Source organism: Lissotriton vulgaris, chromosome 5 (genome assembly GCF_964263255.1).
Source record: "Lissotriton vulgaris chromosome 5, aLisVul1.2, whole genome shotgun sequence".
Classification (NCBI taxonomy): domain Eukaryota; kingdom Metazoa; phylum Chordata; class Amphibia; order Caudata; family Salamandridae; genus Lissotriton; species Lissotriton vulgaris.
This window is the reverse complement of record NC_141693.1, coordinates 16,014,658-16,041,700: the sequence shown is the minus strand read 5'-3', so window position 1 is coordinate 16,041,700 and position 27,043 is coordinate 16,014,658. Positions and strand designations below refer to the sequence as shown.

The 27,043-nt window shown below is 49.3% G+C and overlaps 1 protein-coding gene across 2 annotated transcripts in view; it reads right to left on the bottom strand.

Moving 5' to 3' along the window:
* LOC147710005 (antigen peptide transporter 2-like) overlaps positions 1-27,043 on the bottom strand; it is a 179,211-nt gene that overhangs the window by 134,206 nt on the left and 17,962 nt on the right. For both annotated transcript variants that reach the window (XM_086920680.1, XM_086920681.1), the window contains exon 3: positions 12,648-12,762. In XM_086920680.1, the coding sequence (XP_086776806.1) occupies positions 12,648-12,762 (115 nt within the window). The remainder of the gene's footprint in view (positions 1-12,647; positions 12,763-27,043) is intronic.

The following is a 27,043-nucleotide window of genomic DNA, read 5'->3' as shown; positions in this document are numbered from 1 at the left end:
CTGTGATATTTATAGATCATTCTGCTGTATCTGTCATGTGCAAACACAATTTGAGTTGGAAGGTTTAACCAATTACCATTCCCATCCTGAGCTACTAGTCTGCGTGGAAATAACACAGATTGCCGTAAAACACAACCCAGGAATGCCAAGGGCGTGCACTGTGAAGAGATGCAGCACCTCGGTCAGTTTGTAGCTGATTGGCAGCTGTCGTCAGGGTGGGGTGCATGTGACTCAAGGACTGTAGGTGTTCCTAAGGATTTAGGTCGCAGATCACCTCTCTCGCCCCAAGACTAGTAGAGCTTTCAACAATCTCCCATGCGTTAACACACATGCTGCTGCACGATCTTCAGACCCAGTTCGATCCCAGTCATGCTTCTCCAAATACCCTAAAAATGTGGGCTTGGGAAAGCAGAATTTAAATATTCCAAAACAAAAATGTGGTTTTACCCAGGGGTGGAAGCAGCGCTTCTGTCGCTGGACGCCCGTATGGCGTGTGATAGTATAGAGTGGCATTATCTATTAGAAGTCCTGAGGTTTGGTTTCGGCCCTCAATTCCATTCATGAATCAAGCTGCTGTATACGCAGCCCCTCGCCAGAGTTTGAGTTAATGGTTCGGTGTCCCGCTCTTTTGCTCTCCGGAAGGGCACAAGACAAGGGTGCCCTTTATCTTTGATCTTATTTGCACTGGAGCTCGAACCACTCGCGGCTTGGTTTCCAGGCGGACCCGGTAATATCAGGCATATGCAGGGGAGATCAGTGGGAAGAGAGGATATCATTATATGCGGACAACGTTCTCTTACATGCAATGAGAGCACGGTTCACAATCAACCCGCTGCTTCAGATTGTTAAGCTTTTTGAAGGATACTCTGGATACCAGATCAACTGGGATAAGTCTCTCCGCATACAGATAGAGAAAACAGACTCAGAGTTTTTGGCAGGGAACCTAAAGCAGCAGTTGAAACATTTAAGGAGAGATGTACCCCACTGAAGGATGCTACCGATATCCCTTATGGGTAGAGCAGTCCTCTTCAAAATGATGTCCCTGCCGCGATTACTATACATTATACAAAATACCCCTTGCCCCATACCGGACATATTCTTTAAAGACGTGGATAGCGAGCTGAGAACATTGCTATGGGATGGCGGGGTGTACAGATTGCTCTGGCCAAACCACAGAAGGGGGTATATGAGGGAGCTTTGGCCATCCCAGATCTTCAAAAGTACTACTGGGCCTTGCACCTTATGGTCATTAATGATTGGGCAGGGTTCCAGTGTCTTCCGGCCTCCTTCACACCACCCGGCAGGCGCACCGCCTACCAGCTCGCTAGTGCTTCGTGGATCGCCACGGTCATTTCCTTCCAGGTTCCCCATCTCCCGCTGCACCTGGTGCTCGAGCCCTCCCCTCCGCCAGACACTTGCCGATCACTTCAACAGTACCTGGGACTCGCGTCCACCCGCCGCCCGGCGTACCCGCCCCGGCTTTTCTTAAACTACTCTACGGTCTCCAGGACTTCACTTGCATGCGGGCTCTACCCCTCATCCGCATCTTTCTATTCTCACGGCGCCTACACCATGCCGGTGATGAACTTGGAGCACCTTCACCTCTACTTTTCCATCCCAGTGAGGCATCAGCACACCCCAGACAGGGTTGGAATTATCACTGGTTCTATGGGGCCTGCTTTCCACATCCCTACATACTCGACACAGCCCTGAAGAGTCACAGAACCACTCCTAGTGACGAAACACGTGTCGGCTGGTTGTTGGTTTTCAATTCAGTCGTTGCTGTATTAAATAACCTTTTCAAACTTAAAACTGGTGTTGACCACATCAATTGTAACTCAAAGAAGACTTCCACAACATTGCGATATCCCTACTACGTGTGCCCGGGACTGTTCTCAGTTTGCAGTGTGGATATTTCGATTTACACAAACCCCGGGGGTTATTGGGTAATTCCCCCTACCTGGCAGCACCGTACCCACTCAGGTCCATTGAAAAACAATGCACGCATTAGTCTGAGCGCCCTTCTTCCTGTCTTCTCTAAAAACCCTACCCCTAGCCTTCAATTCCCCAGACCTACTCATAAAGCTGCGGGAGGCCTGGGAATCCGATGTGGGCCTGTTAAAAGATGATGATTGGGCGGAGGCGGTGCAGAGCCCTAAGGAGTTGGCGATCCGGGCACGATTCAGACTGGTCCAACTGAGAATCCTGCATAGGTCATATTATACCAGCAAACTCATGTTCAAGCTGGGACGTATACTAACAGAAATGTCAGAGGGGGTGCACTCAGAGGGGTACACTCTTTCATATCCTGTGAGAATGACCAATAATACAGAAATATTGGAGGAAGGTGACTCAGAATATGTCAGAAGTGATTGAGCAAGAAGTCTTACCTGGACGCCAGGTGGCACATGCCATGCATCATAGAATTTGGCTACAGGTGGCTGCAATGGTGGCAAAAAGAAATGTTGCAGAGGCATGGGGGCAATTCAACCGTGAAAGTGTCACAATGGTAGAGAGATTTGGATTGGTGCTGTGCAGCAAAAAAGACAATCTATGAGAGCCGGGGCTGCCCCAAAAAATGGGAGAAAGTCTGGCAGCGATGGGAAGATTTCAGGGGGAATGAGGGATATCAGGTAGTTGGAAGGGGAGGGGTTGGTGGGTGGCTGGGGTTATCCAGGAAGAATTCAATTGTGTAATGATTATTCCCGCATGTCCATAAGCCTCAAGTTGTGAACCTCGTCGAGACACTTGTATTATAACTTGTGCCTATGTAATGTATATGGATGCTGACACTTGTTTAATAAAAAGACGTTTTAAAAGAAAACTCGTTTTAACAATTTTCTTGAGGCTCTAATTTGACTCGACCAAACTAAAACATCTGTACAATCTACCTTAAATCGCCTTCTTCACACTTGTACATCAGCAGTGAAACACAGTCTAGGGCTGCAAATACTTTCCAGATGGAGAATCTTGGGCCCTTTTTAATCACTACTTCACGCAGCAAACGCATCAAGCCACCTTGCTGCATGAAAGGAAGGGGGCAGGGATGCGGCGTACTGGACATTAGACGCCGCAGTCCGCTCACTCCTTGCACTGGTGCACTAACTGCTGCCTAGTGCCAAGGCAGGCACCCTTGCACCATGGTAGAAGCCTGCCTTCTCTCCAGCCAGCTGTGCTGATGTGGGAGCCTCTCGGGCATGCTGTAATGTATTCCACCCACACTTCATCCACTTCTGGGGGGTGTGGGGCAGGGGATCACGCTGGTTGAGTGAGTAGGGTTACACAGTGTAAGGGTAATTAGTCCTGCTTTTGTCTTCCTGTCCGGTCCTGTACTCTAAATGTGTGTATAAAGTCTTTTACTAAGAATAACATTTGCTAATGCTTGTTTAATATGTCCTAACTACACATGTACTTTTGTGTTGCACTTTTCCCTTTGTTCTGGAGCCTTGGAACAGGTTTATCTTCTGGTACTCCGAGCACCCTACATATAAATATATGGGACAGATTAAAGTCGGTTTCTTTATCTAAATGTAATAACTGAGTTTCTCTAGCTTGGTTTTTCATGAGTTTTTTCACTCTTTTGTTCACTTGTTTTTCTACCCTTTTTTTATTCTCCTTTCTGCACTTTTCTGCATTTCTGCTCTATTTCCTTTACTCCTCCTTTTCGATCCTTTCCTGCCCGCTTTCCCTGCCGCTGCTGCCCCCGTGGCCCCTCCCCCCAGCACAACCAGCGCGACCTGCCCAATCCATCTCCCCTCCCAGCTCCCGCCTTCCAGCTGTCCAGCCCTCCCCGACCCCTACTTAATGGCGGCCGCGCGCATCTGGCATGCCAGAGGCTAGCCCGTCTGAGACCCCACCACGACCAGCGCCAGGAACCCTGGACCTCCGCATTGCCAACTCTACGACCCAGCAGCTCTCCACACACTCAACCCAGGCCGCAACAACAACTGCATGCTAGCCTCGCCAGCTGACACCCACGGACCCTTCAGCTGTCACCGCAGCCAACAAACCCACAGCACCGCTAGGAACACTGACCCAGCACAACCCAATCACAAGAACACACCCGTACCGAAGACCTTGCAATGCATCCTCCTCAATGTCCGATCCCTCCACAAACACGCCACTGAAATCTGGGACCTCCTCTATAGCACCACCCCAGATGTAGCGTTCTTCACCGAAACCTGGACAACACCACCTCGGGGCCAGACATCGCCATCGCCATTCCCCAAGGATACAAGATCTCCAGGAAGGACCACCCCACCCACCCAGGAGGAGGAATCACCATCATCCACAAATCCACCCTCCGCACACTCCCTGACGAAACTACAGACCTGATGGAACACCTTCACTCAAGATACTGACCAGCCCTACCACCACCCTCCGAGGAACTCTCATCTACTGACCCCCTGGACCACGCGGACCGTTCACTAACTCCATCACGGACATCATCTCCTGCATGCCATCGCATCCACCAACTACACCCTGCTGGGAGACCTCAACTTCCACCTCAACAACTACCTGGAACTCAACACCACATCCCTCCTGGACAACCTCCACAACATTGGACTCTGCCAAATCGTGACCGAACCAACGCACTCAGCAGGACACACCACCGACCCCCTCTTCACAACAGGAAACTCCATCACCTTCAACCACACCACTGGACTCCCATGGACTGACCACCGATGCGTCCACTTCACCTTCAGAAAAACCACCATCCACAGGCCCCCGGCAAATGCTCCCACGAAGAAACTGAACCAGAATCACCGACGACCAGCTCACCTTCTCACTCAGCAGCTCCACCCCAACCATCGGGGGAAACAACGACCCCAACACTGCAGCCCGAACACTGCACAAATGGATCTCCGACAGCACCAATACCATAGCCCCCTCAAGAAAAACAACAGCACCCAAGCCAAGAAAGCCAGATGGTTTACCACCGAACTTCGAGTGTCCAGATGCACTTGCAGCCGCCTCAAAAAGTCCTGGAGGAACACCAAATCCCCAGAAGCCCACAACAACTTCAGAGCCGCTACCAACGCCCACCACCTACTCATCAGAAAAACAAGAAAAAAAGCGTTTGAAGACCGAATCTCCACACACGCACACAACAGTAAAGAATTCTTCAACATCATCAAGGAGTTTGCCCAACCCACCAGCGAATCGACGGACATTCCTCCCTCACAAGAGCTCTGCGACAAACTCAGCACCTTCTTTCCCCACAAAATCTAGTGCATCTACGACAACTTCGACGAAGACAGCCAACACACTGAACCCCCGCCAACCACCCCGACACCCTGAAGCCAGCGTTTGACAACTGGACAGCCCTCACCACCGAAGACACACTGAAGACAATGAAGTCAATCCACTCCAGGGCACCCACGGATCCCTGCCCCCACCATATCTTCAACAGAGCTGCCGACACAATTGCACCCATACTCCACCACACCTTCAACCGCTTCCTGGCAACTGCCTTGTTCCCCGATGACTGGAAACACGCCGAGGTCAACCCCCTCCTGAAGAAACCCTTGGCTGACCCCACTGATCTAAAAAACTACAGACCCATCTCCCTGCCCCCGTTCCCGGTGAAAGTCATTGAGAAAGCAATCAACAGACAGCTCACCACATTCATCAACGAGCACAACATCCTCGACTTCTCCCAATCCGGCTTCAGAAAAAAACACAGTACAGAAACCGCCCTCCCCGCCGCAACGCACTCTACGGCAGAATAAACAAAAACCTCACCCGCAAGCTACAGAACATCCAGAACGCCGCCGCAAGACTGGTCCTCATCCTGCCAAGACACTGCCACATCTCCCAGCACCTGAACACACTCCACTGGCTCCCCATCGAGGCCAGAGTCACCTTCAAGATGCTCACCCACGCACACAAGGCCCTCCACGACACCGGACCAGCAAACCTGAACAGCCGACTAAATTTCCACACATCCCAAAGGAGCCTACGATCAGCCCATCTCTCCTACGCCGTGGTCCCCCTCACCAGAAAGACCAGATCGGGAGGCAGTTCCTTCTCCTTCCTCGCAGCCATTCCCTGGAACGACCTTCCGCTCCACCTCCGATAGCCAACATTGCTTCCGATCTTTGGAAGAAACCTCAAAACCTGGCTCATCGACAGACCCCCTCCTTGATGGACTGGAACCTGCACCCCCCACCCTACCCCCAGTGCCTTGAGACCCTTATGGGTGAGTAGTCGCGCTTAACAAACACCTGATTGATTGATTGATTGACATTGATGTTGTTGAGTACCACTTACTCTGTGGGGGACCTCAGAATACTGCCCTGTAACCTTGGACTGTCTAATGACCCCAAGTAAAGGACTCGCTGATGTTTGCCTGATGGTTTTTGGCGGACACCAGAGTACTGCCCAGTAAACTCTGACTGTCTTAGCACCCCAAGTAAAGGACTTACTGATGTTTGCCTGATGGCCTCTGGAGGACACCAAAATACTGCCATGTAACCTCTGACTGTCCTAGGACCCCAAGGCTGGGACTCATTGATATTTGGCTGACGGCCTCTGGGGGATGTGAGAAGTTGGCCCGATATGTAACGTTCGCTATTCTAGCGACCGCTATGTATCGTTCCAACGACCCTTATGGTGTTTGGTTGTAAGTCAACCTATAGACCAGCTATCCTAGTAGCGTGGATACGAGCAGTCTAAGGCTAAAGACTCGAGAGGGCGTGTTAAGCCAGCTGTTTACCACACATGTACCCCTTGAACACCCAGTGAAAGGACACCACACAAGTGTTATGAAAATAAACAGGATATTTATTAAGAATCACAACAGCCCTGTACTCTTTATGAGGACAGGGTACTAAGCACAAACCAAATCTCTTTAGCAAATACTTCAAGTGCACAATTAAAACAAGTGTCCGAGGACACGGAAAGGTTAAGGTCTCGGGCGGACCCGATAAGGCAAGTCGGAAGCGAGGGACTCGGGACCCTAGAGTAAGGAGGCTATGCAGGCACCGAAATGCCGAGTTACCTAGCCACGAGGGCTGCGGCTGCACAAGTCTTACAGGCGTCGGGGTCTTCGCTGACGAGCCAGGAGCCGGAAGAAAGAAGTTGCTGGCCGGCGACCAGTGCTGAATAGTTCGTAGAGATCCAAGCCTGGATCGGAGATTGATGAAACCTGAAAGCAGAGGGGACCAAGTTCGTACTACTAGCCAGTAGTCAGAGGGTGCCAGGAAGGCACCGGTTGGCCGTCACCTCGACTAGGTGAGTGGGCGATGCTAGGCTCTGCAGTCTCACGGACCAGGAGGCGTTGTCGGCGACCACGGTGGAGGTGCGAGCTGTCCCACGAAGGATGATGCTGTCGGCGTCGCTGGGCCCAGGATGGGGCAACAAGCCTTGGCAGATCTCAGGGCCACGGGGTGGGCCTAAGATGGCGTCTTGAGTGGGCCAGGAGGGTCCGGGGTGCTTCTCGCAAAGATGGAAGCAAGGGCCAGTCTGGAGCAACCAGACCAGCAGTGATGATTCTCGGATGTCGTCACAGAAGGGCACAAGCCAGCGGCGAGTGACCAGACAACGTGCTGAGCAGCGAGCAGAAGGGCCCCACGCAGATCGTGGAGATGCTGGGAGACTGCACTTCGGTGCTAGAGCGGCTCAGGGTCGGGGCTTCTCGGACCCCAGAGCACTCACCAGAGAGTTACCTCGATGGTCGTGCTGGTTTTTAAGAGCGTGCAGGTTCTGATGATGGCCGGTCCCTCGAGGTCTCGTCGCACCCACAGATCACAGCTGAGCTGATGACGTGGGTAGAGGTCAGAGGTGCCAGGGAAGCCGGTTCTCGTCGAGCTGGGCCGTCGGATCCTTGAGGAAGGACTTGCAGCAAACCGCAGAGTTCTTAGTTGGTGCCCGCTGATGCAGGGTGACTACTCCTTAGCCACAAGGGAGAAATCTTGAGAAGAGTCTTGAGTGTCCTTTCGTAGAAAGTAGTTCTTGATTCAAAGATGATCTAATTTGGAAGGGTCCCCGCTCCGGTCTTTATCCTAAAGAAAGGGGTGGGTACATGACTAGGTCCTGCCCTAAGGGTGGGACCAGGAAGGGGGGTAGTTACGCCCCTCTCCCCTGCCGGGCTTTCCCCAGGCCAGGGCTGTCGCCCCTGGAACTGGTTCTAACCGGCAGATGCGTAGTGAGCACCGGGGTGCCACTCCGCAGTCACCTTCTCGCCAAAGCCCTACCTACCCAGAATACACAAACCCTGTCTGGGACGGTGCGAACAGCGCCCTCGACAGGAAACCCTTTGTCCAAGTGCTCCTCGCTGGAAGGACTCCCAGCAGCAGGAGGTCAGACTTGTGTCTGTGGTGGCAGCATCCCTTTTGTGGAGCTGAGGCTTCAGTTAACTTTAACCGGGGTTCACAGTTACGTACATGTCGTGTCCCTCTAGAAGGGTGGGATACTAACCTCATCGCCAGAATTGGTGAGAGGGCAGCACCCCGATTCGTATGACACCTTACTCGACATGCTTTGATAACGCGATACCGGAGTTACCGATATGGTACGCGTTATCATGGAACAGCTATTGGGTCTTGATTCCGCAAGCTGCAGCCGGGCTCGGCTCGGGCCTGAACCTAGCTCACACGAGCCCACGCACTCTGCCTTCAGGATTGATAAGGCCTGCCATAGGAGTGACTGATAGGGACTCGGGTGTCCATTGTATGGTTAGATATAGGGCTACTATACCTAAAGCGAAGGGTGGTTACACGTCTTCGCCCCAGCTGTCGTGCAGCCAGTTGTGTCAAATTTAAGAGGCCAGCCAGGGGTGGCATAATACATGCTGCAGCCCCTGGCGGCCCTGGGTACACCTATGCCCTGCGTTACGGGGTCTGATAAGGTGGCCCAGTACCAATTGGTAAATGCACCTAGGGTACATATCGTAATTTAGAAAGAGAACAGCCAGGCTGTGGGTCTGATTAGCAGGCCCACAGCCAGAGAAAGTCGTAAACCAGTGAAACAAAAGCAAAAAATCTGGGTGATCATAGGATTGCAGACCCTACTCTCCTACATGACCCCCCCCCCCCAAACGTCGGAACACTAAGCTAACCTTGACCAGGTGAGTCTTCTTGTTCTAAGTGGAAATATCTGGAGAGCCCATCGGCATTGCCATGATCAGTACCAGGTCTGTGTTCCACTGTAAAGTCCATCCCCTGTAGGGAAATGGACCACCTAAGCAGTTTGGGGTTTTCACCCTTCATCTGATTTAGCCACAAGAGGGGCTTATGGTCGGTCTGAATCTTGAAGTGAGTGCCAAACAAGTATGGCCTCAGCTTCTTCAGGGCCCAAACCACAGCAAAGGCCTCCCTCTCAATAGCTGACCAATTCTTCTCTCTAGGGGTCAGCCTTCTACTTATAAAAGCAATGGGCTGGTCTTGACCATCAAAATTCAGTTGAGAAAGAACAGCTCCCACACCCAACTCAGAAGCATCTGTTTGGACAATGAATGGTTTGGAGTAGTCCGGACTCTTGAGGATAGGCGCCGTGCACGTGGCCTGCTTTAGGTCATCGAATGCTTTTTGACAGCTCGCTGTCCACTGAACCTTTTTTGGCATTTTCTTGCTTGTCAGTTCGTTCTCGGTTGCGAGGTGAATGAGGTCAGGATCGTCTCGGGTTCCCTCGAGGGGAGGCATGTCTCCTTCTGGATTAGAAGAGCTACGAAGTTTCTCAGCTCTTCTGGCATCATAAGTCTCCAAGAGACCAATCAGAAAGGATGTTGTGGGGTTAGACCCCTGCTGAATCTTCCTGGAGTGACACAACCGTCTCAACTCCTTGAAGCTCAGCACAGTATATCCTGAAGGGATGACCTGTGGAGGGTCAACTGACACAAGGGGAGACCCAGAGTTTCCTCCTTTGTCCGACATACTGTTTCTAGTGTGGTGTAAGTGATGCACCTACCTACACTATGTGTTTACCTACTGTTCCCTTGCTAAGAGTTGTAGCCAAGGTGTGCTAAGCCTTGAGGAGCTACAACAGCTGGTTCAGTAGAACTCAGAGTATTCTAAGCTTTTAGTTATATGTACTAACAGTACTTGTGCGATCTTTCAACAAGATATTCTTAGGATACGTGTGGTAAAACAACAGCAAGCTCAAATCCCACCGCTGCCACCAATGTGAGAAGTTGGCCCGATATGTAACGTTCGCTATTCTAGCGACCGCTATGTATCGTTCCAACGACCCTTATGGTGTTTGGTTGTAAGTCAACCTATAGACCAGCTATCCTAGTAGCGTGGATACGAGCAGTCTAAGGCTAAAGACTCGAGAGGGCGTGTTAAGCCAGCTGTTTACCACACATGTACCCCTTGAACACCCAGTGAAAGGACACCACACAAGTGTTATGAAAATAAACAGGATATTTATTAAGAATCACAACAGCCCTGTACTCTTTATGAGGACAGGGTACTAAGCACAAACCAAATCTCTTTAGCAAATACTTCAAGTGCACAATTAAAACAAGTGTCCGAGGACACGGAAAGGTTAAGGTCTCGGGCGGACCCGATAAGGCAAGTCGGAAGCGAGGGACTCGGGACCCTAGAGTAAGGAGGCTATGCAGGCACCGAAATGCCGAGTTACCTAGCCACGAGGGCTGCGGCTGCACAAGTCTTACAGGCGTCGGGGTCTTCGCTGACGAGCCAGGAGCCGGAAGAAAGAAGTTGCTGGCCGGCGACCAGTGCTGAATAGTTCGTAGAGATCCAAGCCTGGATCGGAGATTGATGAAACCTGAAAGCAGAGGGGACCAAGTTCGTACTACTAGCCAGTAGTCAGAGGGTGCCAGGAAGGCACCGGTTGGCCGTCACCTCGACTAGGTGAGTGGGCGACGCTAGGCTCTGCAGTCTCACGGACCAGGAGGCGTTGTCGGCGACCACGGTGGAGGTGCGAGCTGTCCCACGAAGGATGATGCTGTCGGCGTCGCTGGGCCCAGGATGGGGCAACAAGCCTTGGCAGATCTCAGGGCCACGGGGTGGGCCTAAGATGGCGTCTTGAGTGGGCCAGGAGGGTCCGGGGTGCTTCTCGCAAAGATGGAAGCAAGGGCCAGTCTGGAGCAACCAGACCAGCAGTGATGATTCTCGGATGTCGTCACAGAAGGGCACAAGCCAGCGGCGAGTGACCAGACAACGTGCTGAGCAGCGAGCAGAAGGGCCCCACGCAGATCGTGGAGATGCTGGGAGACTGCACTTCGGTGCTAGAGCGGCTCAGGGTCGGGGCTTCTCGGACCCCAGAGCACTCACCAGAGAGTTACCTCGATGGTCGTGCTGGTTTTTAAGAGCGTGCAGGTTCTGATGATGGCCGGTCCCTCGAGGTCTCGTCGCACCCACAGATCACAGCTGAGCTGATGACGTGGGTAGAGGTCAGAGGTGCCAGGGAAGCCGGTTCTCGTCGAGCTGGGCCGTCGGATCCTTGAGGAAGGACTTGCAGCAAACCGCAGAGTTCTTAGTTGGTGCCCGCTGATGCAGGGTGACTACTCCTTAGCCACAAGGGAGAAATCTTGAGAAGAGTCTTGAGTGTCCTTTCGTAGAAAGTAGTTCTTGATTCAAAGATGATCTCATTTGGAAGGGTCCCCGCTCCGGTCTTTATCCTAAAGAAAGGGGTGGGTACATGACTAGGTCCTGCCCTAAGGGTGGGACCAGGAAGGGGGGTAGTTACGCCCCTCTCCCCTGCCGGGCTTTCCCCAGGCCAGGGCTGTCGCCCCTGGAACTGGTTCTAACCGGCAGATGCGTAGTGAGCACCGGGGTGCCACTCCGCAGTCACCTTCTCGCCAAAGCCCTTCCTACCCAGAATACACAAACCCTGTCTGGGACGGTGCGAACAGCGCCCTCGACAGGAAACCCTTTGTCCAAGTGCTCCTCGCTGGAAGGACTCCCAGCAGCAGGAGGTCAGACTTGTGTCTGTGGTGGCAGCATCCCTTTTGTGGAGCTGAGGCTTCAGTTAACTTTAACCGGGGTTCACAGTTACGTACATGTCGTGTCCCTCTAGAAGGGTGGGATACTAACCTCATCGCCAGAATTGGTGAGAGGGCAGCACCCCGATTCGTATGACACCTTACTCGACATGCTTTGATAACGCGATACCGGAGTTACCGATATGGTACGCGTTATCATGGAACAGCTATTGGGTCTTGATTCCGCAAGCTGCAGCCGGGCTCGGCTCGGGCCTGAACCTAGCTCACACGAGCCCACGCACTCTGCCTTCAGGATTGATAAGGCCTGCCATAGGAGTGACTGATAGGGACTCGGGTGTCCATTGTATGGTTAGATATAGGGCTACTATACCTAAAGCGAAGGGTGGTTACACGTCTTCGCCCCAGCTGTCGTGCAGCCAGTTGTGTCAAATTTAAGAGGCCAGCCAGGGGTGGCATAATACATGCTGCAGCCCCTGGCGGCCCTGGGTACACCTATGCCCTGCGTTACGGGGTCTGATAAGGTGGCCCAGTACCAATTGGTAAATGCACCTAGGGTACATATCGTAATTTAGAAAGAGAACAGCCAGGCTGTGCGTCTGATTAGCAGGCCCACAGCCAGAGAAAGTCGTAAACCAGTGAAACAAAAGCAAAAAATCTGGGTGATCATAGGATTGCAGACCCTACTCTCCTACAGGGGACACCATTGGCGGCTCCAGTTTGAGATCCCTCCACTCACCTGGCCATGGAGAATATGGACATGAAGAAGATGGCGGCGAAGAAGTCGGCCTCTCTGTACTTGGAGCCCAGAATATCGATGACTCTGCCGATGTAGTACGGGATGAACATCTCACCTGGACAAGAGAGAGAGGAGAGAGGGTGAGTGATACAGACTGAGAACTCCCTGCTCCGGCCACTGAACTCCACTGTGCAAGAAGCAAACAACACACAACTTACTCACTCCTTCCGACCCATCGAGATAGGTGAATACATACAGGAGAATGTGTGTCTCTCATCCTATGAGCACCTTAGTACAGGGGGTATCTGCTGCCAGATGGAGTGGTAAAGGGGTCACTGCTCACTCTCTGTAGGGATCATCAACCAGAGAGCTGCAGCCATCTGGAGTGGCGAGGCGCCATGTCTGCAAGCTGGGCAGGGGGCTGTGTCTCACACCATGAGGGCTTCTTGGCACTGCTTAGAACTGAAGCGAGCTGCAGGGTGAAGAGACGATTGTCACACCTTGTGAGCTCTTACATACATGTGACTGTGGAGAGTTGGGGGGTCAGACCAAGAGCTGCATCTCACACTCCTCAACTACCATTGCTCGTCCTTCTTGCCTCTTCCATCATAGCTGTTAAAGTGCTAATGTTAATATGTTTATTTTTGATGTTCATAGAGCACTTGCAAGACTCTTGATCCTCAAAGCACCTTACCTAGGGCACGCAGGTGACAAACAGAGAGCAGACCAGAGAACAAAAAAGCAAAAGGTGGTGCTCTGCCTACGTACAGGTCACAGTGAGTCATAATGTGGAATCAGAGACAATAACCAATCATAACCAATCTGGACAGAATCAAAGCTTAACTTCCTTCCTCCAGTGTGGTTCGGGAAAGACTTTTTTAATCCCTTTGGTAAGTCTGAGCTGATGGTGCACATTTCTAGCCGTGTCGTTGGTGCACATTTGTGAGGACTGAGTCAGTAATCGAGGATGATGCCAAGAGCTCTGGCACTATCAGTGACAGTCAGCGAAGAGTCAGGGTTACTGGTAGAGTCCACCCATTTTAGCACTGGGTAGAGGACTTGTGTGAAGATGCAAGTAGAAACGCATGGCCTGATTCACTTAGGGCCTCGGTACTCGCGGTAAAGACCCTGCAGTTGTGGGGTCTTCTCTGCACTCGTGGAACATTCTGTCAACAAAGAAATCCTAAGGAATTAAGTGTGACAGAATAGGAAGCCCACAGCATTAATTCCTCCTGATCTCTTTGGTGTCAAAATGGCACTTTAGGTGATATTTTGAAAGCCCAGGGTCAGATTCAGCGAGAATTAGCGGACTCCGGCAGCACTTGCAGACAAGGTCGCTTAGTTGCAACACAAAGTAGATATCAGAGGAACACCAGAGAAAAACCCATTTGATGTCCCCTTACAAAAATATCCTAGTGTGGTGCACACAGCAAGCCAAGGAAGTCCAGTAACGCCAAATATCGCAGTCACAGTACCACTACAAATCCCTTAGGCATCTCCAGAACAGTACTCTGGGGATCCCTGTAAAAAACAGATTTTCTTAACCCAGATTGAATTACATTTTACATGCAGACCTTCTTAATTTCCCGATGTTCAATCATGAGTAGCTTTCCTGATTTCATATCTAGCTGGGGACGCTGCTGCTTGGACTGTACCTCTAGTACGTGGCGACAGCTCCATTTTGTATAATTGGAAGGCTTTTGTGAAGGAATTTGAAAAGTATTTGATAGAAGGGCTACTTCAGCAGACAAAGAATTATTGTAATTAAAGCAGGGTAATCATGAATTAGTCACCTACTTAACACATTTGAACCGTCTAGTGGCTGAAACTGAATTTCCGGAATAAAAAATGGCAGCTATTTATTATCACACCTTAAAGATGAGTTGAAGGACGTTCTAGCTTAAATGGATACACAACCCCAAGATTGTACAGACTTAATTAATCTGACCCTTCGTTCAGACCATCGTATGATGGAAAGGAAAGGAGGTCGCTGTCATCCTGACCTGGGAATTCCACGGTTTGAACGTCCTAGAATTTTCCATAATACTAACACACAAGAAACTCAAAGCGAACCTATGGAAATAGGTATGTACGATCTTCCCTATCTAAAGAAGAGAAAGAAGCACAACGTAAAAACTGACAATGTTTGTATTGTGGCAAAAAATGACATTTTGTAAAAGATTGTCTCATCAAACCAAAACCAAACCCCTGAAGCCCACAAACAAAAACAATCAATACTATAGACTCCACGACGGAAAACTAGTGACGATGAAGAGGGGAATCTTTTGAGTGGTTGGCAAATCCCTTCAATCAGTTCAACCTTGCATGAACATGAAACACATTTAACCTTAAAAATGACGTTAGTAGTGTCCTTAGAACTTACACATGCCATTACTGTGCTCATAGACTCAGGACCCACTGGCAACTTTGTGGACGATGCGTTAGCACAAACTTTGGATTTACCACATCGAAATAGAAAAGACCAAAACTAGTGCAAACAGTGGACAGGAGTGTTTGACTTCCTGTCCAATTACCATGGAAACCGAGTGTTTTTAAAATTTGACATTAAGGACACAAGCCAATCAGAACTCAATCAGTTCAATCTCATTAGTGTCCCACAATATGGTTTTATACTTGGGATTAGGCATGGGCGTAAAATCCGTTCCGCTCGCGGATTTTGCGGATTTTCGGTAAATCCGCAATCCGCGAGATTCGCGGATTTCCCGCAAAATCCGTAAATCCGCGCGCTGCGGATTTTTTGCTTGTGTTCGCACTGCTCGCGGCCCGCGGCGCGGGCAGCAACAATCTCGCACTCGCGAAATTACAAAAAAAATAAAAATGGCGGAGGAGTGAAGGAAGGAAGTGGCCCAGTCTCCAACTTCCTGTTCCTGTCCAGCAAGTTCCTCCCATTGGGGAGGGGTGAAGGAAGTGCCCCAGTCTCCAACTTCCTGTTCCTGTTTCCTTTCCTGGCCATTTTGGATTCGATCTTGACTGGGAAGGATTACTTTTTGTGGATGCTGCTGGATATTTGGATTTGAGGCCTTTTGGATTCAAAATTTGATTTCACAAGTAAGTTGATAAGTTGATGTTGTTTGTGGTGATTTTTGTGTGTGTTAATCGACTTTTGGGGTGGTGTTGGGGGCTGGCTATGTTGGTGGTGGGCCATTTGTAATAACTTTTGGATTCGAAATTTGATTTCACAAATAAGTTGATAAGTTGATTTTCTTTGTGGTGATTTTTGTGTGTGTTTTCCGACTTTTGGGGTGGTTTTGGAGATTTAGCGGGTATTTTGCCGCGTTCGCGTCGTGAAGCAACAATCTTGCACTCGCTAAATTGCAAAAAGTGCAATTCTGCACCAGAAAACCACCAGCAGGCAGCATAAACCTTCTGAAACTTGATGGATGGCATTGGATTGTGGTGATTTGTGTTGTCTTTTTTGACTTTTTGGTGTTGGGGTTGGGGGCTGGCTATGTTGGGTGGGGCCATTTTGAGGCATGGTCCTCCTGGCCATGTGGATGGGGGTCAAGCGGCCATTTTGAAGGCAGGCAGTGAGCTTTGTGCCATAGGCCTGCACCCATTTTTCCTTGCTTTCACCCCTTGTGCCCAGGTTGAGTCAGTGGTACATGAAACTACATGCCTCTCTGTGGGCTCTCTTGGATCAATGTTGAATTCCTGTTTCCCAAAAATGTAGCAATTCTTATTTTGGATATTTCCATATTGTGGTGTGCACGTGTGTATTCGAAATTTGATTTCACAAGTAAGTTGATAAGTTGATTTTCTTTGTGGTGATTTTTGTGTGTGTTTTCCGACTTTTGCGGTGGTTTTGGTGATTTAGCGGGTATTTTGCCGCGTTTGCGTCGTGAAGCAACAATCTCGCACTCGCTAAATTGCAAAAAGTGCAATTCTGCACCAGAAAACCACCAGCAGGCAGCATAAACCTTCTGAAACTTGATGGATGGCATTGGAATGTGGTGATTTGTGTTGTCTTTTTTGACTTTTTGGAGTAGGGGTTGGGGGCTGGCTATGTTGGGTGGGGCCATTTTGAGGCATGGTCCTCCTGGCCATGTGGATGGGGGTCAAGCGGCCATTTTGAAGGCAGGCAGTGAGCTTTGTGCCATAGGCCTGCACCCATTTTGTGAATTCCTGTTTCCCAAAAATGTAGCAATTCTTATTTTTGATATTTCCATATTGTGGTGTGCACGTGTGTATTCATAAATGCCTACTTGCAAACTATTAATTGAAGCGCCACATATGCAACATATTAACTGATGTTCCTCTGTCTTCGTTTGCTTTTAGGTGCACAAAGTCAAGAACTCCGCATCATCGTTGAGCATCAGTGCCAGGAAGAAGTCCTGCTGCGGCCTGCTGCTCCGACATCTGAAGAAGAATCAGAAGATGGGTCCGAAAAGAGGTGCCCGTAGCTCCTCTTGCAAGAAAGATGTCTCTACTAAGGAGAAGAAGAAGCAAGTGGCACCACTTACCAAGGAGTCTGGTGCCTCGACCACTAAATTTATGTGGAAAAAAGAACCAAAGTCCACCATGAGTGCTGCACAGGTAGCCTGTTTATTGGTTCAATCACCAACGACCAGTGATGTTGGCTCAAGTACTATTCAACAACCAAAGCCGCAACAACAACTGCATGAGCTAACAGTACAAGCACAAGTACATGCGCAAGGAGCTGTCCGAGAAGGAGCTGGCCGAGAAGGATCTGTCCGAGAAGGAGCTGGCCGAGAAGGAGCTGGCCGAGAAGGAGCTGGCCGAGAAGGAGCTGGCCGAGAAGGGGAAGGCCGAGAAGGGGAAGGCCGAGAAGGGGAAGGCCGAGAAGGAGAAGGCCGAGAAGGAGAAGGCCGAGAAGGAGAAGGCCGAGAAGGAGAAGGCCGAGAAGGCGAGGTCCATGGAGAGTTGCAAGTAGAGGTCAGTGAAGAGGGCCATGTAGCGGCGCATGGAGCGGTGCAAGTGGCCACAATGGTTGTTCTTCCCGAAGTCGGGGCACAGGAGGAAATTGACTTTGGACCCGGGGTATCAAGTCAGGAAGACGAAGCCACTCCTCCTGATGATTCATTTTCTCCCAGCTCCCCAGCAAGGAAAAGATCAAGGAGGGTGTGTAGAAGTTCCTCTTCAAGCCCCGCTCCCTCAGATGATCTGCATCAAGATTGGCAACCATCTCCGACGTCTGAGAGGGAGGCACACCATGAGCTGAGAAAGGTATCAAATGTTAAAAGGAAGGGCCCCGGAAAGCTCATACTTATGGATCCGAACGTCGGACTTGATGAAGTGGTGCATTCTGATGTTGATGAACAGGATGACAGCAATGACCTAGTCATCACACACGTCATTCCAGCCACACCGGCCATGCAGCAGACAGACATTTATACCCTATCCCGACGTCATGCTGAGCGTGACCCTGGCGATGTGGCACTGGTAGGACCACCAACGCAGTCATGTAGTACAAGTTCACCAAAACCTACAGCTCCCATATTTTCTCCCCAGAGGGGAACTCCATCCAGCTCGACTCCCTCAAGTAGGGTTGCTGCAATAATTGCACAACCCAGTAGAGGCCTGCAAGGCTCATCCACCACTGCTTCATCTGGCATTGGCAGTATCATCACCTCGTGCGGCAAAACCAGAAGTTTCCAGTCCCCAGTTTGGAACTGTTTTAGTGTCCATGCAAAGCATGATAACCTAGCCGTTTGTTCCATTTGTACGACTACAGTTAGCCGCGGTAAGATTGGTACCAACTATGGTACCGGAGGCCAGCTAGGTCATCTTGAAAGAAGGCACTCTGTAGAATGGTTTGCGCACCTAGCAAACATCAAGGCAAAGGAATCCCAAAGGGCAAGTGGCCAAAATAAACCCGTACTAGGTGTTTCATCTGAAGATGACGGGGAGGTAGAAGAAGCGTCAGACATTTATCCGGGCGCACCCAGTACCCCTGGCAGCACCACACCCTCCGGAACACATAGGAGGCACACTGAGAGTCTGGGAGACACACCAATGCGGAAAATGTCAACACTGAGCAGAAGTGGGTCGAAGAAGGCATCAGCATCATCCATTAAACTTGTCCAGCGCAGCATTACAGACATGTTCTCCTCAGATGCGCCATTTCAACGCAACCACCCAATTGTGCGCCTGTATAACACTAAGCTGGCTAAAATGCTAGCGGTGGACCTTCTCCCTTTTTCGTTTGTCGAAGGTGTGGGTTTTCTTGAACTTGTGGCAACACTGGCCCCTAAATGGAAGGTTCCTAGCCGGTTCTATTTTGCCAGGGTTGCTGTTCCAGCACTACATAAAGAGGTGCTTGAGTTGGTTGGGGCAGCTTTGCAGAAGAGTGCTGTTCACACTATACACCTGACAACAGACATGTGGACCAGTTGCCAAGCCCTTGATTACATGTGCATCACTGCACACTGGGTCTCTTTTTCAGGGGTTGCAAAACGGATAAATGCAGGTGGTGACTTGGTCGACATTTTTAAGGGTGCTCGTAAACATGCAACATTAGCCATGTTTGGCATGGAGAAAACTCATACTGCAGACAACATTTTGCATGACTTTAACAAAAAGGTCTTGCAATGGCTGCCCAAAAGAAATTGCAAGGTTGGTTATGTTTCTACTGATAATGGCAGCAATGTAGTTAAGGCCATGGCGGACGGTGACTATTTCAGAGTGCCGTGTTTGGCGCACTGTATGAACCTTGTCGTGCAAAAGTTCTTGAAAAAAGAACCTGCAGTCGACAAAATACTGACCATCTGCAGAAGAATATGCACACATTTCAACCATTCTTTTAAGGCCCGGAAGGAGCTGAGGCGCCAGCAAAATGTACGTAGAATGCCAGTGAAAGCACTTATCCAGGAGGTGGCAACACGTTGGAACTCAACCTTCTACATGCTTGAGCGTCTGCATGAGCTGTTTCCAGTAGTCAATGAGTATTTCTACAACCTGGGTGGTGATCCGACAGAAATGATGCTAGCGGTGGAGCAATGGCAGCTAGTTAAAAGCCTGACAGACATGCTTCGTCCTTTTGAGGTCTTCACGCGTGAAGTCAGCAGGGAGGACTGTTCTTTGAGCAAAGCTATCCCATTGTTGCTGAAGCTCGAGCACCAAGTCAAGGTGGTGTCTTCAGAATTAAAGGATGCGGGAAAGAATGAAGCATATGAGTTGGCGCAGAGATTATTACAACGCCTAGTTAGCAATAAACGGCTTGTAAATATCAAGAAACAACAGCACTACATTTGTGCTACTATTCTGGATCCACGTTACAGAAAGCCATTGTTAGGAAAAGTATTAATTCCTTTTGAAACTTCAGATGTTACAGAGTACAAAGGTTGGCTAGCTCGGTCAGCCATTCGTTTTGAAAGAGAGAGGAAGGTAACTGTAGGAGAAGACAGTACTAGTGAATCAGCAGGCCAACAGGCGTCGGATAAAAGCACTTCTGTGCCTGTGGCAGAAGTGAGTGTCTTTTCCTCTGAGCCGTTAACCACACCAGCAACCGTATCATCTGCACCAGGCACAGGCGATATGTCTGAAGAGGATTGGCTAAGTCAGCTAGGGTTTGCTTGTCCCAGAAAGGACACAGAAGTGCAAAGTACAGGAATGCGGGAGAACATTGTTTCAATGGTGCAGGCCTACCTGGATGACTCAACAGCGGTCAATATTACTGAGGACCCATTGGCGTATTGGCATGGGAAAAGAAACATATGGCGAGAGCTCACCAACCTGGCTATCAATTACTTGTCTTGCCCACTCGCAAGCGTGTCTTCAGAACGTGTTTTTAGTTCTGCTGGTGGCATTGTGACTTCCAAAAGGTCCCGCCTCTTGCCCGCAAATGTGGAGCGGCTCACCATGATAAAGATGAACCAGCACTTCATACCACCAGATTACAAAGTACGAGAATGCACGCAGGAAGAAGAGGACACCGACCTACCTGAGGAAAGTTCTCCTCAGTTACCACAAGTACTACCGACTGAATTTGCAGAGTATGAGGACGAGTTCATTTTCCCTGACACCGAGTTCTGAAAATGAGTCAATGATTCATTAACTTTATTTTTAGTTCGACTCCTTATTCACTTTTATTCCTGTGTGTCTGTCTTTCTTTGTTTACCAAGTGCTTGATCCCATTCACAACAAAACTGTAATCACCCAATCAAAGAACAAGCCCATCAGCAGAACTGTCTTGCCGCAGCATTCATCAGGTTCACAAGTTAGTTGCCAAGAACTCAGTCCTGGTCGTCTATCCTCCTCCTCCAGACTCATTCTATCCATTTCCCGTAATGCTGATGCCTGGATTCCGCACAATGAAGAAACTTACGTTGACGAGTCCCCTAAAGAGGTACTGGAAGTAGTGAGTCCTGCTGCAGAACGCTTTAGGACACTGTGAATTCCAGGTGGAGACAACCCTCAACAAACACAAATTACAGGTAAGATAAGCGTTTGGATGGGAGGTAGTATAATGGAGTATTAGGAGGAGAGGCGAGAGAGTGACAGTGGTACTACTAGTAAACTCCTAGGACTCTTGATTTAGGAAACTCTGTGACAGGCATTTAACTTTGGAAAACATTTGGCCAACTACAGGTTGCTTTTGCTTTGCAGAAAATCCACGCCGGGAAACTCCAGTTGGGGCCCTGCTGCAGAACGCTTTAGGACACTGTGAATTCCAGGTGGAGACAACCCTCAACAAACACAAATTACAGGTAAGATAAGCGTTTGGATGGGAGGTAGTATAATGGAGTATTAGGAGGAGAGGCGAGAGAGTGACAGTGGTACTACTAGCAAACTCCTAGGACTCTTGATTTAGGAAACTCTGTGACAGGCATTTAACTTTGGAAAACATTTGGCCAACTACAGGTTGCTTTTGCTTTGCAGAAAATCCACGCCGGGAAACTCCAGTTGGGGCCCAGCTGCAGAACGCTTTAGGACACTGTGAATTCCAGGTGGAGACAACCCTCAACAAACACAAATTACAGGTAAGATAAGCGTTTGGATGGGAGGTAGTATAATGGAGTATTAGGAGGAGAGGCGAGAGAGTGACAGTGGTACTACTAGTAAACTCCTAGGACTCTTGATTTAGGAAACTCTGTGACAGGCATTTAACTTTGGAAAACATTTGGCCAACTACAGGTTGCTTTTGCTTTGCAGAAAATCCACGCCGGGAAACTCCAGTTGGGGCCCTGCTGCAGAACGCTTTAGGACACTGTGAATTCCAGGTGGAGACAACCCTCAACAAACACAAATTACAGGTAAGATAAGCGTTTGGATGGGAGGTAGTATAATGGAGTATTAGGAGGAGAGGCGAGAGAGTGACAGTGGTACTACTAGTAAACTCCTAGGACTCTTGATTTAGGAAACTCTGTGACAGGCATTTAACTTTGGAAAACATTTGGCCAACTACAGATTGCTTTTGCTTTGCAGAAAATCCACGCCGGGAAACTCCAGTTGGGGCCCTGCTGCAGAACGCTTTAGGACACTGTGAATTCCAGGTGGAGACAACCCTCAACAAACACAAATTACAGGTAAGATAAGCGTTTGGATGGGAGGTAGTATAATGGAGTATTAGGAGGAGAGGCGAGAGAGTGACAGTGGTACTACTAGTAAACTCCTAGGACTCTTGATTTAGGAAACTCTGTGACAGGCATTTAACTTTGGAAAACATTTGGCCAACTACAGGTTGCTTTTGCTTTGCAGAAAATCCACGCCGGGAAACTCCAGTTGGGGCCCTGCTGCAGAACGCTTTAGGACACTGTGAATTCCAGGTGGAGACAACCCTCAACAAACACAAATTACAGGTAAGATAAGCGTTTGGATGGGAGGTAGTATAATGGAGTATTAGGAGGAGAGGCGAGAGAGTGACAGTGGTACTACTAGTAAACTCCTAGGACTCTTGATTTAGGAAACTCTGTGACAGGCATTTAACTTTGGAAAACATTTGGCCAACTACAGGTTGCTTTTGCTTTGCAGAAAATCCACGCCGGGAAACTCCAGTTGGGGCCCAGCTGCAGAACGCTTTAGGACACTGTGAATTCCAGGTGGAGACAACCCTCAACAAACACAAATTACAGGTAAGATAAGCGTTTGGATGGGAGGTAGTATAATGGAGTATTAGGAGGAGAGGCGAGAGAGTGACAGTGGTACTACTAGTAAACTCCTAGGACTCTTGATTTAGGAAACTCTGTGACAGGCATTTAACTTTGGAAAACATTTGGCCAACTACAGGTTGCTTTTGCTTTGCAGAAAATCCACGCCGGGAAACTCCAGTTGGGGCCCTGCTGCAGAACGCTTTAGGACACTGTGAATTCCAGGTGGAGACAACCCTCAACAAACACAAATTACAGGTAAGATAAGCGTTTGGATGGGAGGTAGTATAATGGAGTATTAGGAGGAGAGGCGAGAGAGTGACAGTGGTACTACTAGTAAACTCCTAGGACTCTTGATTTAGGAAACTCTGTGACAGGCATTTAACTTTGGAAAACATTTGGCCAACTACAGGTTGCTTTTGCTTTGCAGAAAATCCACGCCGGGAAACTCCAGTTGGGGCCCAGCTGCAGAACGCTTTAGGACACTGTGAATTCCAGGTGGAGACAACCCTCAACAAACACAAATTACAGGTAAGATAAGCGTTTGGATGGGAGGTAGTATAATGGAGTATTAGGAGGAGAGGCGAGAGAGTGACAGTGGTACTACTAGTAAACTCCTAGGACTCTTGATTTAGGAAACTCTGTGACAGGCATTTAACTTTGGAAAACATTTGGCCAACTACAGGTTGCTTTTGCTTTGCAGAAAATCCACGCCGGGAAACTCCAGTTGGGGCCCAGCTGCAGAACGCTTTAGGACACTGTGAATTCCAGGTGGAGACAACCCTCAACAAACACAAATTACAGGTAAGATAAGCGTTTGGATGGGAGGTAGTATAATGGAGTATTAGGAGGAGAGGCGAGAGAGTGACAGTGGTACTACTAGTAAACTCCTAGGACTCTTGATTTAGGAAACTCTGTGACAGGCATTTAACTTTGGAAAACATTTGGCCAACTACAGGTTGCTTTTGCTTTGCAGAAAATCCACGCCGGGAAACTCCAGTTGGGGCCCAGCTGCAGAACGCTTTAGGACACTGTGAATTCCAGGTGGAGACAACCCTCAACAAACACAAATTACAGGTAAGATAAGCGTTTGGATGGGAGGTAGTATAATGGAGTATTAGGAGGAGAGGCGAGAGAGTGACAGTGGTACTACTAGTAAACTCCTAGGACTCTTGATTTAGGAAACTCTGTGACAGGCATTTAACTTTGGAAAACATTTGGCCAACTACAGGTGAATCAACACGATGACAGTGTTCCGTAAAACAAACTTACTGCAAAACCACCACCCACCAGGCTCAAAAGTAGTAAAAAACAGCTATGCTCAGATAAAGTTTGAAAAAGTATATTTTTATATCCCTAACAAAATAAACTCCCGCAAGACCCTCCCTAACCCCAACAAATAAATAGTCCATCAAAAGTCCCCAAAAACCCCAACTCCCAATTCCCACCCCCCAAAAGTCTCTAAAAAAGGGGCAAGGGACACTCTACGGATGCAGGTTGTTGAATTTGGCCTCCAGGGCATCAAACTTCTCCTGGATGATGGCTTGATCTAAACGGAGGCCCTCCACCAGATTGTGATACTCCTTCCATCTCTGGACCTCCGCCTCTAGGTTGGACACTCTGCGGAGTGCAAGGCGCAAGCGAGCCTTTACAGTACTGTGAGGAGGTGCAGCCTTTGCTGCTCGGCGGTGGCGTCTTCCAGCACGGCTCCGGTTGGCTGGAGCACTGCGCTTACCGGCAGAACGTGGGGTCACGGAGGAGGATGCAGAAGATGTTACACTGGAGTGCGTGTCGTCCCCCTCCATTTCCACCAGCCGGCGATATTGCGCAACAGTGGCATCCAGCCTCCGTTGCCGGGCAAGTACAGCCCGCATACTCCTGCTCGGTTTCGATGTTTTGGTATTACCAACTATAAGAAGAAAGAAAAACATAATCTGTAACGAATGCTCTTTAAGAATATGATTAACACAAAATGATTCAGCAGGAAGTTGTGTCACAGTACAACTAGCAACTAGCCAGCGCAGTGCAAAACTATTGAGGCCAGTATCATGGGCGTCCGCATGGAGGGGCAAGGGGGGGCGCTTGAATCACCATTTCCCTTCCCACAACTCACTTGTATCCTTGGTTTGATGCTCTTTCATATGAAAGAGATCTGGCAGAAGTGAGTGACTTTTCCTCTGAGCCGTTAACCACACCAGCAACCGTATCATCTGCACCAGGCCCAGGCGATATGTCTCTATCTCTCTCTCTGTCTCCCTCTGTCTCCCTCTACCTCGCTGTCTCTCTCTCTGTCTCCCTCCCTCACCCTCCCTCTGGCTCCCTCCCTCTCTCTCTCCTTCTGTCTTCCTCTCTCTCTGCCTCTATCTGTCTGTCGGTCCCAGCCTGCTGTAATTACCATATTGTAATTTGTCACTGGTCCAGCACTGGATACACATCATATGCTATCTAAGAGTCAGATAGTACCATGATCCAGCTTACCTGTACTCCACACCACCGCTGCCTGCTTCCTCACAGTCTGATTGTCCACTTGCGCCGCATCCTCCCCAGAGTCGCCCTCAGACTCCGAGTCGATGACGATCACGTCCGAGCTGGCCCCGCCACCAGCTGTTCCACCTAAAAAATATATTTAAGACTGTTAGATTACACCACTCACTAGTATTTGGTCTAGGAATGAAGAAGTTTGAAAACAGAAAAAATAATTGACTGTCTACTCTGGCCCCGCCACCAGCTGTTCCACCTAAAAAATATATTTAAGACTGTTAGATTACACCACTCACTAGTATTTGGTCTAGGAATGAAGAAGTTTGAAAACAGAAAAAATAATTGACTGTCTACTCTAGTCTAAAGTAAAAATGTCCCTCCTTCCAGGGAAGGCTGTTGTCTTGCTGCACTTTTTTGTCATAATTGATGAATGATTGCTTAATTTTAACACACATCTTTTTTCTCTGAACAGACAGACGCTGGACTTCTACGGACAAGAGCAACCAACTAAACCAGGTGAAAGCTCGGCTCGACCACAAGAAATGTGTTCCATTACTCATCAACTCAGCACCAAGCACTTTTCCTTTTCCAGCTAACTTTATTTTAATATATGTGTTTACTTTTACTTTTAATAAAGCTTTTAAACTTGAATAGACTCTGTGGTTTTTGGTCCTCCAAGCTAGAGTGACTGAGAGAAAGGTTTTGTAATTTTTGCAAGGAGGAGTCCGTGCCGCTGACACTACCGAGTTTATACTATAGTATGCAGTGTGCCAAACACGCCACTCTGAAATATTATTACTCTGGTCTTTGGTGTCCATAGTAAGGTTTGTGGAGAATTGTCCCTGCAACAGTAGTATTATTGATTTAGCTCCTATCTAAACACTGTTTCGAAAATTTAAATTAGGAACGCTTGGACAACAATAGGTCCTCTATATTTAAATGAAAACTTACTGGGGCCAGCAAAGGAGCACTCGCCGCCCTGGCCTGCATCATCCTCCTCCTTTGGAGCCACTGCATCCGCTGTTTCTGTCCGCTTGCCCCTGGGCGGACCTGACGTACAACATGAAAGAAAGAACAGAAAAAAATGATGATTCCTGCTTGTCGATGTCCTTGTCAACCAAATCAAACATTTAGAAAGAACAAGAACCAACTATTTTAGCCAAAAAGAGGGCTACAAAGGAAGGACTGCACCTGAGCCTCTACTCAGTCATTTAGGACAATGATGCGTCACTGAAACCCTGCGCCTGCATGAAGCAGGCTTACGGCTTGACGCAGCATTGCTCGAGCTGCGCCATCGTTGCAACGCAACTCCATCAATGAGCCGCCTTTACGGCACCGATGCGTAATGCTTCGGTGACGTTTTGGCACCATGGCGTGCCGCATTGAAAATACGGCGCACCATGGGTGGTGCTGGCGTGCCTCACACTTTGCAGGGATGCACAGGTAATTGCTAATCTGACACTTAGGGGCATACTTACGAGTTCTGGGCTGCACACCTCCAGAGGTGCACCAGAACAAAATGCGTAACTCAAAACTAACCTTGCGTCACGGCAGAAGCGCCGCAATTACAATGCGGCAAACCCTGGCGCAAGGGTAGGCAGATGCGTGATGCATCTCGTGACGAAAGAGGGGCGCATCTCTAGAGTCGCGTCGCAGGCGCGATGCAACTATAGCAATGCTCAGGGATGCCCAATACTCAACATACCGCATCAGTCCTTACGCCTGCTTCAAGCAAGCAGGCATAAAGAATTGACGTAGCAGCGTCGCGGAAGTGCCAGCGTTAAATCTTGTAGATTTCACGCAGGCACTTTTGCGAGGCGCACATCTGCCTGACCGCCACCCCCCCCC